This window comes from Scyliorhinus torazame, chromosome 3, assembly GCF_047496885.1.
Source record: "Scyliorhinus torazame isolate Kashiwa2021f chromosome 3, sScyTor2.1, whole genome shotgun sequence".
In the NCBI taxonomy this organism is placed as follows: Eukaryota; Metazoa; Chordata; class Chondrichthyes; order Carcharhiniformes; family Scyliorhinidae; genus Scyliorhinus; species Scyliorhinus torazame.
Window position 1 is genome coordinate 163,411,122 of NC_092709.1, and position 13,571 is coordinate 163,424,692.

General features: G+C 47.7%; 1 protein-coding gene across 4 annotated transcripts in view; it reads right to left on the reverse strand.

Moving 5' to 3' along the window:
* Nucleotides 1-13,571, reverse strand: part of adgra3 (adhesion G protein-coupled receptor A3) — a 272,209-nt gene that overhangs the window by 14,484 nt on the left and 244,154 nt on the right. For all 4 annotated transcript variants that reach the window (XM_072496488.1, XM_072496487.1, XM_072496489.1 and 1 more), the window contains 3 exons: nt 12,437-12,645; nt 11,209-11,333; nt 3,909-4,032 (listed from right to left, as the gene is read on the reverse strand). In XM_072496488.1, the coding sequence (XP_072352589.1) occupies nt 3,909-4,032; nt 11,209-11,333; nt 12,437-12,645 (458 nt within the window). The remainder of the gene's footprint in view (nt 1-3,908; nt 4,033-11,208; nt 11,334-12,436; nt 12,646-13,571) is intronic.

Sequence of the window (13,571 nt, forward strand, 5' to 3'; positions counted from 1 at the left end):
TGATAAAACACTGGTTTGGCCTCAGTTGAAGCATTGTTTACAATTCTGAGCACTAAATTTTAATGAGGATATCAAGGCTTTAAGGGGGCGCAGAAAGTATTTGAGAATTCAGTTTTATTATCCTTTCACGGGTCGTGGGCAGTGCTGGTTAGGTCAGCATTTATACTGCTCATCTCCAATTGTCCTCATGGTGATGGTGGTGAGCCACCTTTTGAACCACTGCAGTCTGTGGCGTAGTTAGGGGTCGCTTAGCTCAGTTGGCTGGACGTCTGGTGCATGATGCAGACTGGCGCCAACAGCACAGGTTATTCATGAAGGCCCTGGCTTCTCAACCTTGCCCATCGCCTGAGGAATGGTGGCACTCAGGTTAAATCACAACCAGTCAGCTCTCAAAGCGGAGAGCAGCCTAATGTCCTCTGCGACTGTGGCAACATTTACATCTAGTGCTGTTACGGAGGAAATTAGGATTTTGACCCAGCTACAGTGAAGGAATGGCGACATAGTTCCAAGTCAGGATAGTGTGTAGCTTGGAGGGGAACTTGCAGATTTTTATGCTCATCTGCTGCCCTTGTCCTTCCGGTGGTAAATGCCATAGGTTTGTAAGGGGCTGGTAAAGGAGCCTTGTTAAGTTCTTGTCGTGTATCTTGCAGATTGTACACTCTGCTGCCACTGTGTTTCAGTGGTGGAGGGAATGGATGTTGAAGGTGTGCCAATCAAGCGGGTTTCTTTGGCTCGGATGGTGTCGGGCTTTTTTAGTGTTGATGGGGACTCCTCACTTGTGCCTTGTAGATGGGGACAAGCTTTGGGGAGTCAGGTGACGAATTATTCTCATCCTCTGACATGGCTGATCCATATGAATGGTTCCAGGGATAAGCATCTTCAGTTACAAGGATAGTTGGGAGAAGTCATGGTTGTTCTCCTTAGAGAAAAAAAGGTTCAGAGGATATATGATAGAGATGTTCCAAATCATGAAGGATCTAGATAGAGCAGATACAGAGAAATTGTTTTCAATGCCGGAAGAATTCAGAATCAGAGGACACTGATTTAAGTTGATCGGCAAAAGAAGTCACTGAAACGCAAGAAAAACTTTTGTTATGTGGCAAGTTGTTAAATCTTGGAATTCACTGTCCAAGAGAGTCATGTAAACAGATATAATCATGGCTTGCAAGAGGGAATTGGATGAGCACCTTTAGAGAAAAGTATTACAGAAGTACATGGAAGGGATCAAGACATGGGTCTAACCAAGTTGCTCTTGCAGAGAGCTGGCACAGACTTGACAGGCCGAATGGCAGCTTCTTTTTGTTCTTCACAATTCTATGTTCATAAATATACATTAAAAGCATTACACTCCAGTTCTACACAGTAACTTGTGCACGCTTGAGTGTTAATGTGCTCCCATTTTATCGCTGGCAGTTTGCCAAGATTATGCTCTGGTGAGGTTTCTTCTCAGGTGTCTTATATGGTTCCAATCAGCATAATACATGATACCATCTAAAGCTTAAAGGTGGTGCAAGTAAGGAAAGTCATCACCAAGGTTAGAAGAGTAAACCATTAGGGCCAATTAGGCAAGGTGTGGCACCTCAGACGTCAGGAGACACATATTATTTAAGATACCCAAACAGGGTGAAAAGGTAACCCAGAGTAAAGCTTTCAGATAAGAACGGTATAATAAGGGGTCACACATGAAGTAGTGAAGGCAAAATTTAGAATGTCAGCAAATACTTTTTAAAAATAATATTTATCGAAAAACTTTTTAGTTGAACAGAATAACATAAAATACAAAACAGATGCTTCAAGTTCCAATATACAAAGAACACAATCCAACAATCAAGAACACTTCCAAATTAAAGGTAAGCAAGTACCGATGATCCCCCTCGAGGATGGAATCCACCAGCCTCGGCCATTCCACCTTCGCAATCTGTTCAGAATGCACTTTATAGGAATTTATTCCCCCCCCCACCCACCCACCCAATGACCACCTTAAGTGTTCCCCATAACATGGAAGGTGAAATAGACTCACTTTTATTAAACTTAATAGACGGGATTCTCCTGTGCGGGGACCAAGTCCCCACGCCGGCGGGAAAACCGGCGCGAACCACTCCGGCGTCACCAGCCCCCGAAGGTGCGGAATTCTCCGTGCTTCCGGGGGCCAGGTGGACACTGGAGGGGTTGGCGCTGCGCCAGCCGGCGCAGAAGGGCCAGCGAGTTAGCGCATGTGCCGAAGGGCCGGCGTGATCTTGCGCATGTGCAGACCGGCCGGCATTTTCTGGCGTATGCACAAGGGGCTGTCTGCTCCGTGCCGGCCATGGTGGAGCCCTACAGGGGTCGGCGTGGAAGGAAGGAGTGACCCATGGCACAGGCCCGTCCGCAGATCAGTGGGGCCCAATCGTGGGCCAGACCACCGTGGCCCCCCCACCCCACGAGGATCGCACCAGCTGACTTACCTGCCAGGTCCAGCCATGTGGGACCATGTCTAATCCACATCGGCAGGACTGGCCAGAAACGGACGGCCTCTCGGCCCATCGGGACCCGCAGAATTGCCGGGGGGGGGGGGGGGGGGCTGCCAACGGCCCCCGACCGGCATGGCGTGATCTCTGCCCCCGCCCAAAAACCACCGCGGGAGAATACGGCTGCCGGCGTCGGGGTGGGATTCGCGCCGTACCCCAGGGATTCTCTGACCCGGCCCCGGGGGGGGGGGGGGGGGGGGGAATCCTGCCCAATATATTCCCCAATGGCAGAGGACACATGCTCGCAAAATCTTTATCCACCAACAACGCCATATCCAATGTCCATGGCGAGTGCTGGGAGGCACCTGACTCTAGGATCAGATTCACAAAATGTGGAGCATGACCCAAAATCACAATCGCTGATATCCCGCTCTCTTAACCTCGGGGAGGAGATATCTTCCGACAACAAAAAAATCAATCAGCGAGTAAACCTGATGGACATGGGAGAAAAAGAAAACTCTATCCCTCAGGTCAAAAAGCACCACAGATCTGCCACGGTTTGGTGAAACTCTGGGGACAATCATCAACTTTGGTGGTTAAGGAAAACTGGTGGTATTGGATCAGCTCGGTCAAGTGGAAAGTATAACAGGTGGCTAATTTTATTTCAACCAAAATTACACTGTGGGGAAGGCAGGAGAAAATTTATTTTCAAAATGTTGGAATAGTTATAAATTAAGATTAAATTCATCTACGTGTTTTTTGATGTATTGCAAACATTGAAAAAAAACATCAGGGGGCCAACTCAAATTTACCAAACCAGCTAGCTCACAAACCAGAAGGTTGAACCATGTTCAATCACTGAAACAAACCGTGATGCCAAACAGAAACTTTGTCTGCCAAGTCCACGAGCTATAGACTCCAAGTACGTTGGATGCTGTTTGTCCAGACAATTGATCAAACTCAGATCAACAATACCTACCTGTACGCACACACACCTGCAACAGAATATGACCAAATTAGAGCATTTCCTTCAGAGTTACTAAAAAGAACTTGCATGTGTATTGGAAACATTGCATGATCATGCTATACAGGGTACCTTTCTAAGACCTGGGATCAAAGCCAATCTTTTGGGGAACCACTTCAATTCATAAGCAACATGTACATTGCTGAATTTAGGAGTGCTGATTCTTCGACCGATTCTTCAAATGATATCACCAAATATTGGAAGTTGGCTTTGTGAGCAGCTTGACTGTGAATGATGAGACTCCACTATTCCAAACTATTTTTAATTAGGTTCAATTACTTCAAATAAAAAGTGAATGTAAATGTACACTTTCAAATAACCTCAGAGATGCATACTATTAATACTATTGCTTTGTGTCCGTTCCTTCACTGGTATTATTTCTATTGCAAAGTATTCATTACAGAGCGCAAATAAAGAGACTAAAAAATGTTGCTTACCGCTTGGCAAACACTGATATTCCTAGTCTGATTGATACCCCCTACAAACACTGCACACGTCAGGAAAACGTGAAAGCAGAAATTAACCAACATGTGCCAGCTCTTTCGGCTGATCCGAACCGCACTGTCAAAACAGAAGAAATTAACAGGTGTTACTGAATGATCACAAATAACTTTAAATAACATTTCAAACTTTTCTTTTCTTTATTCATCCCACTTTAGCCAGCTTAGCAGAATGGCTGGTGCCTTCAAAAGCTTCAATGTTACACTGTGCCGTCATCCTGTCCAATGGCACATGCGCATTGTCGTTCAAGATATAGTATGGGATATATGTAGGCTATTGCTGGATTTCTATTCCAGTACTTTTGCATTTGTATGAAGGGAAAGTATTTATGTGCAAAGTCATTGATCAAGGGGTTATGTTTGTATTTTTGCAGATAACTGGTCATAATTGATGATTATTAAGCTTTGTTTTAATTTGCAACAGAATTATAAATTTGGACTTCCGGTTGCGGCGATGCACTGCTAAGCCGCACGTTTCGGCAGCTCCCGTTCTAACGGACTTTTGGGCTCTTTTCGGGAACCCCAACGGAATTTTTTTTTGACCAAACCCAGTGTGGGGTGACGAAGGAAGGAGTCCCCCCGGGTGTGTATGGAAAGGATCGGTGGTAGTGGCCAGATTGCGAAGGATCCTTTGGAGCAGCGGCAAAGAGAAGGAATAAGCAAGATGGCGACGGATGGAGCCCAGACGACATGGGGCCCGGACCAGCAGGAATTCCTCCGACGGTGTGTGGAGGAATTAAAGAAGGAGGTGCTGGCGCCGATGTTATTGGCAATCGAAGGGCTAATAGAAACGCAAAAGGCCCAGGCGATAGAGCTCCGTGGGGTGAAGGCGAAGGCATCCGAAAACGAGGATGAGATTCTGGGCCTAGCGGTAAAAATGGAGACGCATGAGGCGCTACATAAGAGGTGTATCGAAAGGCTCGAAGTCCTGGAGAACAGCTCGAGGAGAAAGAACCTCCGGATTCTGGGTCTCCCTGAGGGATTGGAGGGAGCTGACGTTGGGGCTTATGTGAGCACGATGCTCCATTCGCTAATGGGAGCTGAGGCTCCCTCGGGCTCCCTGGAGGTGGAAGGGACTCACCGGGTCCTTGTGAGGAGACCAAAGGCTGGAGAACCACCAAGGGCGATAGTGGTGAGATTTCACCGCTTCACCGACAGAGGGGCAGTTTTGAGCTGGGCCAAGAAGGTACGGAGTAGAAGGTGGGAGAATGCGGTGATACGAGTGTATCAGGACTGGAGCACGAAGGTGGCGAGAAGGAGGGCGAGCTTTAATCGGGCCAAGGCGGTGCTTCACAAGAAGAAAATAAAGTTTGGAATGCTGCAGCCGGCGCGATTGTGGGTCACGCACCAAGGCAAACATTACTACTTTGAAACGTCAGATGAGGCATGGACCTTCATCCAAGAAGAGAAACTGGACCAGATCTGAGGGACTGATGCTGTGGGGGAGACGACGATGTTGATGTATAGAAATGTAAATTGGGGAATGGGAGGTTCACAGTATCGAGACGATAGACGGGGTTTTTTCTCTTCTTGACGGGGGGGGGACACTGAGAAATGTGGGCGCTGGTGGAAAAAGGGACTGAGGGGGGGATGGGAAATGGGGGAGCTGCGCCATGGGGGGGCGGGGGCGATCCAGGAAAGCGCGGGATTTTTCCCGCGCTAGGGAGAGGATGGCGGGAAGATAGGCGCAAGAAGGATGAGAGTTCCACACACGGGGTTGTCAAGGAGAGAGTGGGGGAAGCCGGGGTCAGTTGGAGTCAGCTGACTTTCGGAAGCATCATGGAGGGAGTAACCATGCTAGATGGGGATCTAGCGGGGGGGGGAGTCAACTGGGTTGCTGCTGCTGGGAGCGGGAGGGAGCTGGCAAGGGAAGAGGTGGTCGGGACGGGAGGGCGCCGCCTGGGGGACGGGTGGGTGCGCGGGACCTGGACGGGGGACTGGCCTAGAATAGGGGATGGCTAATCGGCCGGGGGGGGGGGGGGGGGAATCCGGCTGATTACGTGGAATGTGAGAGGCCTAAATGGGCCGATTAAGAGGGCCCGAGTGTTCGCGCACTTAAAAGGACTGAAGGCAGACGTGGTCATGCTTCAGGAGACGCATCTGAAGGTGGTGGATCAGGTTAGGTTAAGGAAATGATGGGTGGGACAGGTGTTCCACTCAGGGTTGGACGCGAAAAATAGAGGGGTGGCGATATTGGTGGGGAAACGGGTGTCGTTCGAGGCTAGGAATATAGTGGTGGACAATGGGGGTAGATATGTGATGGTGAGTGGTAGATTGCAGCGAAAGAAGGTCGTGCTGGTAAATGTATATGCCCCGAACTGGGACGACGCGGGATTTATGAAGCGGATGCTGGGACGTATCCTGGACCTGGAGGTGGGAAGCCTGGTAATTGGGGGGGGGGGGGGGGGGGGGGGGGGGGGTCAATATTGTGCTGGATCCAGGGTTAGATCAGTCTAGATCCAGGACCGGAAGAAGGCCGGCAGCGGCCAAGGTGCTCAGGGGGTTCATGGAGCAAATGGGGGGAGTGGATCCGTGGAGATTTGCCAGGCCGTTGGCCAAAGAGTTCTCCTTTTTCTCCCATGTCCACAAGGTATACTCCCGGATAGATTTATTTGTTTTGAGCAGGGCACTGATTTCGAAGGTGGCAGGAACGGAGTATTCGGCCATAGCCGTTTCAGACCATGCCCCGCACTGGGTGGATCTGGAACTAGGAGAGGAGAGGGAACAGCACCCACTCTGGCGACTGGATGTGGGACTATTGGCGGATGAGGGGGTCTGTGGAAGGGTGTGGGGATGTATTGATGTTCCTCTCCCCCTGGAGGCCAATGATGACAGTGAGATCCAGGTGGGGGTAGTATGGGAAGCACTGAAGGCGGTGGTTAGGGGAGAGTTGATCTCCATTAGGGCTTACAAGGAGAAAAAAGAGGGCAAAGAAAGGGAGAGATTAGTGGGGGAGATTTTGAGTGTGGATAAAAGATATGCGGAGGCCCCGGACGAAGGACTATATAGAGAGAGGCGAAGACTTCAGACGGAGTTTGACCTGCTGACCACAGGGAAGGCAGAGGCACAGTGGAGGAAGGCACAGGGGATGAGATACGAATATGGGGAAAAGGCGAGCTGGCTGCTGGCCCACCAGCTTCGTAAGAGGATAGCGGCGAGGGAAATTGGGGGAGTCAGGGATGAAATGGGAACTACGGAGAGGAGAGCAGGGAAGGTAAATGAGGTGTTTAAGACTTTTTATGAGAGGCTATATAGGTCCCAACCCCCGGAGGGAAAAGCGGGGATGCAACAGTTTCTGGACCAACTAAGGTTCCCGAGGATGGAGGAGCAGGAGGTGGCAGGTCTGGGGGCGCCAATTGAGGTGGATGAGGTGACTAAAGGGCTGGGGAATATGCAGGCAGGGAGGGCCCTGGGACCAGATGGGTTCCCGGTGGAATTTTACAGGAAATATGTGGACTTGTTGGCCCCGCTGCTGGCGAGAACCTTTAACGAGGCCAGAGAAGGGGGGACTCTACCCCCGACAACGTCGGAGGCGACAATATCACTAATCCTGAAGCGGGATAAAGATCCGCTGCAATGCGGGTCATATAGGCCTATCTCGCTCCTGAATGTAGACGCCAAGTTGCTGGCAAAAGTGCTGGCGACGAGGATCGAGGATTGTATCCCGGGGGTGGTGCATGAAGACCAGACAGGGTTTGTAAAGGGGAGACTACTGAATGTCAACGTGCGACGTCTGTCGGGGGTGATAATGATGCCCCCAGCCGAGGGGGAGGCAGAGATAGTGGTAGCGATGGATGCAGAGAAGGCATTCAATAGGGTAGAGTGGGAGTATCTATGGGAGGTGTTGAGGAGGTTCAGGTTCGGGGAGGGGTTTGTCAGTTGGGGCAAACTCCTATATGGGGCCCCAGTGGCAAGTGTAGTCACAAATCGGCAGAGATCGGAGTATTTTTGGTTACATAGGGGAACAAGGCAGGGGTGCCCCCTGTCCCCATTACTGTTCGCGTTGGCAATTGAACCACTGGCCATAGCGTTGAGAGACTCTAGGAAGTGGAGGGGGTGGTTAGAGGGGGAGAGGAACATTGAGTGTCACTCTACGCAGATGACCTACTGCTATATGTGGCGGATCCTGTAGAGGGGATGACAGAGGTTATGCAGATATTGAGGGAGTTTGGAGATTTTACGGGATATAGGCTAAATATGGGGAAGAGTGAGCTTTTCGTAGTACGGGGATCAGGGAAGAGGGATAGATGCCCTGCCGTTAAGGAGAGTGGAAAGGAGCTTCCGATATTTGGGGATCCAGGTAGCTAGGAGCTGAGGAACTCGACACAGACTTAATCTGACGCGGCTGGTGGAGCAGATGGAGGAGGATTTCAAGAGGTGGGATATGCTGCCGCTCTCACTGGCGGGCAGAGTGCAGGCGGTAAAAATGATGGTCCTCCCAAGGTTTCTTTTTGTGTTTCAATGTCTCCCCATTTTGATCACTAAGGCCTTTTTCAAGAAAATAGACAGGAGTGTTGTGAGTTTCGTGTGGGCAGGGAAGACCCCGAGGGTAAGGAGGGGGTTCCTGCAGCGCAGCAGGGACAGAGGGGGACTGGCGTTGCTGAATCTGGACGACTACTACTGGGCAGCCAATGTGGCGATGGTTTGCAAGCGGATGAGGGAGGGAGAGAGAGCGGCATGGAAGAGGCTGGAGATGGCGTCCTGTAAAGGAACGAGCCTATAGGCGCTGATGACGGCGCCGTTACCGCTTTCCCCGAAAAGGTATACCACAAACCCAATGGTGGTGGCAACCTTTAAGGATCTGGGGGCAATGGAGGTGACACAGGCGGGTGACGGGTGCCTCGGTGTGGTCCCCGATCAGGAATAAGCATAGGTTTGTCCCAGGAAGGATGGACGGAGGGTTCCAGAGCTGGCACCGGGCAGGAATTAGGAGATTGAGAGACTTGTTTATTGATTAGTTTGCGAGCCTGGAGCGCTGGAAGAAAAGTATTAGTTGGCCCTGGGGAATATCTTTAGATATATGCAAGTGAGGGCGTTTACGAGGCAACAGGTGAGGGAATTTCCGTTGCTCCACACAGGGGATCCAGGATAGAGTGATTTCGGGGGTATGGGTTGGGGAGGGCAATGTGTCCAAAATATATAGAAGATGAGAGACGAGGGGGAGGCGCTGGTAGAGGAGCTGAAAGGAAAATGGGAAGAAGAGCTGGGGGAGGAGATTGAGGAGGGGCTGTGGGCTGATGCCCTAAGTAGGGTAAATTCCTCTTCCTTGTGTGCCAGGCTTAGCCTGATACAATTCAAGGTTCTACACAGAGCACACATGACGGGAGCAAGACTGAGCAGGTTCTTCGGAGTGGAGGACAGGTGCGGGAGGTGCTTGGGAAGCCCGGCGAACCACACACATATGTTCTGGTCGTGTCCGGCACTGGATGAGTACTGGAGGGGAGTGGCAAAGGTGATTTCAAAGGTGGTGAAGGTCCGGGTCAAGCCAGGCTGGGGGTTAGCTATATTTGGGGTAGCGGAAGAGCCGGGAGTGCAGGAGGCGAAGGAGGCCGATATTCTGGCCTTTGCGTCCCTGGTAGCCCGGCAAAGGATCTTACTTATGTGGAAGGAAGCGAAACCCCCCCGGCGTGGAGGCCTGGATAAACGACATGGCAGGGTTCATAAAACTGGAATGGATGAAGTTTGCGTTGAGAGGATCGGTTCAGGGGTTCTCCAGGCGGTGGCAACCGTTCCTTGACTATCTCGCGGAACGTTAAGGGAAAATAGATCGTCGTCAGCAGCAGCCCAGAGAGGGGATGGGGGGGGGAGAACGGGACAATTTCTTGTTACGTTGCTAGTTCACTATTTTATTTAAATAATGTTACTTATTAGTTATTAGACAGGAGTACATAACATTCTGAACAGGTTTTATTCCTTGGTTATTGTTGCAACAAAGGATTGTCTGTCCTTCAGCAAAAACAGAGTTATAATAGGGGCAGCACGGTAGCATTGTGGATAGCACAATTGCTTCACAGCTCCAGGGTCCCGGGTTCGATTCCGGCTTGGGTCACTGTCTGTGCGGAGTCTGCACATCCTCCCAGTGTGTTCGTGGGTTTCCTCCGGGTGCTCCGGTTTCCTCCCACAGACCAAAGTTGTGCAGGTTAGGTGGGTTGGCCATGATAAATTGCCCTTAGTGTCCAAAATTGCCCTTAGTGTTGGGTGGGGTTACTGGGTTATGGGGATAGGGTGGAGGGGTTGACCTTGGGTAGGGTGCTCTTTCCAAGAGCTGGTGCAGACTCGATGGGCCGAATGGCCTCCTTCTGCACTGTAAATTCTAAAATTCTATGATAATATGAATAGCTTCAGATTACATTAAGACCATAAGACCGAGGAGCAGAAGTAAGGTCATTCGGCCCATCGAGTCCACTCCACCATTCAATCATGGCTGATTTCAACTCCATTTACCCGCTCTCTCTCCATAGCCCTTAATTCCTCGAGAAATCAAGAATTTATCAACTTCTGTCTTAAAGACACTCAACATCCCGGCCTCCACCGCCCTCTGTGGCAATGAATTCCACAGACCCACCACTCTCTGGCTGAAGAAATTTCTCCTCATCTCTGTTCTAAAGTGACTCCCTTTTATTCTAAGACTGTGCCTTATTATTATTAAATGATAAGCAAATGACAAGCAAGTAATATAACCTGGTATCTAAGCTGAGGTGAAGACTTCTGATTCCATCGGCTACCTGTTTGACGGTGAACTTCCAACCACCCAAAAAATCACTGAGCATTAGCCCTACGAAATACGCCCAACAAACTGGGACCTAATTATTTTTCTTTATTCTTTCATGGAAGCTGATGTCACTGGCAAGGCCAGCATTTGTTGTTCATCCTCAATTGTCTTGAATCGAGTGGCCTGCTGGACCATTTCAGAGGGCAGTTAAAGATTTGCTGGAGTCACATATGTAGGCCATACCAAGTAAGGATGGCAGATTTCCTTCCCAAAGAAGGTTAGTAAATTAGAGGGGCTTTTGCAACTGATGATACGGAAACTAACTTTATATTCCAGAATTGTATTAATTGAATTGAATCCAATCTGTGGTGGGATCTGAACATCTGCCCCCAAAGCATTAGCTTGGGCTTCTGGATTAGTAGTCCAGTGTCATTACCATTCCACCACCACCTCCCCATAATTATATACATTACTTTGGGTCAATGCCACGACTGGCTCATGGTACTGAATTATAAAATGCATTACCTGTGGTAGTAGATGTAGCTGGCAATAATTATGGCCAAACAAATGAGCAATACTGCTGCAGCAACATACACTACTGGATGCAAGAGGTCAACAATTTGCAAAAGGAAATCAGCACCAGTCAGATCCTGATGGGTACAAAAATGTCACAATCAAACATGGATTAAAGATGAAAAATACATTCATTCATCAGCTGAAAGAGGTGAATGATAATCGCAACATTTCAAAAGTGGAGCTGTTAGGCAGCTTACAAAACACAGCAAAACCCCACAAATAGCAATGTGATAATGACCAGATCATCTGTTTCAGCAATATTATTTGAGATATAAATCTTGGTCAGCCCCAATCTTCTTTGAAAAGTGCCAGGGAATCTTTTATGCAAACCTGAGAGCGCTAATGAGGCCATGGTTTAAATTATTTGAAAGACGACGCCTTAGGCCAGTAGTCTCCAAATAGTGGATCATGATTGACAGGTCGATCAAAGAATCTCGAACAATCAATTGTCATTGCCTGCCAAACCAAGCCAAATTGCGCGAGACTTGGGATGCTCGTAATGATGAGCCAATCAACCCATTGCATGCCAACTCACACCAAATTGCACAAGATGCAGGATTTCTTATAATGGCAAACACATCAGCTCATTGTCTGCCAAACCATATCAAAGTGTGGGGTGTCTGATCACATTTTACCTATTGGTTTCCATGGACGGTGTACATACCGAGAACATTTGATTACAATATAAATTTTGCAATGTGTGATCCTTATAAATTTCTATAACGGTATAGTTGGTGTGAAGGAGGAGTGTATTATAGTTAATATTTTCCTGTTTCATAAATGTTTTATTCTTTTCTTAAGTTTGTCAGCAGTCGTGCGAGTCGGTTCGTCCATGCATTCAAACAAAAAAATACAAGTGGCGGGATTCTCCATTTCTGAGATTAAGTGTTGACGCCAACAAATCGGACACCACTAAATTTGAAAAGTGTTGCGAAGTAGATATGTAAATTGCGTAGTAGTGATCAGGTCACATTGAACAAGGGTAACCTGTAGCATGTATTAGGAAGCAAAGACAGAGGGTGATAGAATTCCACAATTTTGAGGTCAGCGTTATATAAGAGTGCTTTCATAAACAAGTATACAGAGGTTGAAGAGTGTGTAGGATAGTTCAATTACAATTGAAAAGGAACAAAAGAAACCATGTCTGAAGTTCAGAATTGTTGTATCAATATCTTACCATCAGTACTGCATAGTTATTCAACGAGTAGCACTGCATTGTGGTGACATTCTCATCTGACATGACAATCTGGCAGCCATCAGATATCCATCCTCCATAACCATTCAAGAGGTTGAAATCCCAGTATGCTGCAACAGCATCTACCCCATGTGCAATACGACGCAATGTCACAGTAATAGGTTGACTGAGAGGATATTGGCTGTTGCCATCTTTTAAAGAAAGGCAAAGAAATATTACAAGGATAAGAAAGCAATTCAAATTAACAAATGGATAAACCTGTACCTTTAAACAAGCTGCACTGATTTTTCTCACTGTTGGTTTCCTAAAGTTATCCAAGAGCATAAGAATTAAGAGGTTGAGTAGGCCATTTGGCCCCTCGAGCCTGTTCTGTCATTTGATTGTGGTCTCAACCCTACTTAATGCTCCCGCATGATTGGAAATATCACCGTAAATTCATATCATCAACAGGAGTCTGTGCGGTCTATCTAATACAGAAGAGCATTACACAAAAATGAGATTACCTTTTATTTTTGGTCAACAGGAACAAAATCATATTTAGAGTTCTACAAATGTCAACAATCTAACTAGTAAAATCAACAAAATTTAGGACTACACATAGACATCTGTATCACAGTGTCACACCGCGACAAACAGCAGGGGTAAGAGCAGTATAGCTGGAGCCATACAAAACAAAGTGACCAGTTGCAGACAAAATGAAAACAAAAATATTGAATCTTTTTCTCATTCATCAGAAAAATATATATTTTTAATTATATAATTTTAGCAACATAAACCATTTTTAAAATGCTGTTTTGAGTTGCTCTAAGCATCAACTCGCACATTATAACCAGTTATATTATTTCTAACAGTATGAAGTTGCTTGGGCAGAAACTAAATTGACTGGATTGAGAAAGGTGAAAGTGAGCTTTTCCAGTAGTATCTGTGTCTCCTTTGCTTCCACCTTATGAACCATAATTGCTCATTTTTCAACTTAAATCCGAATAAGATAACTGCAAGGGATCTACACTATTTTCTTTGTCTCGCCTTTCAATTCTCTTTGTCATCATCATACATTGTTATTAACTCTAAGATGAAGAAATTACATTTAGGTATTTTGACTGCACACTCCCAGATT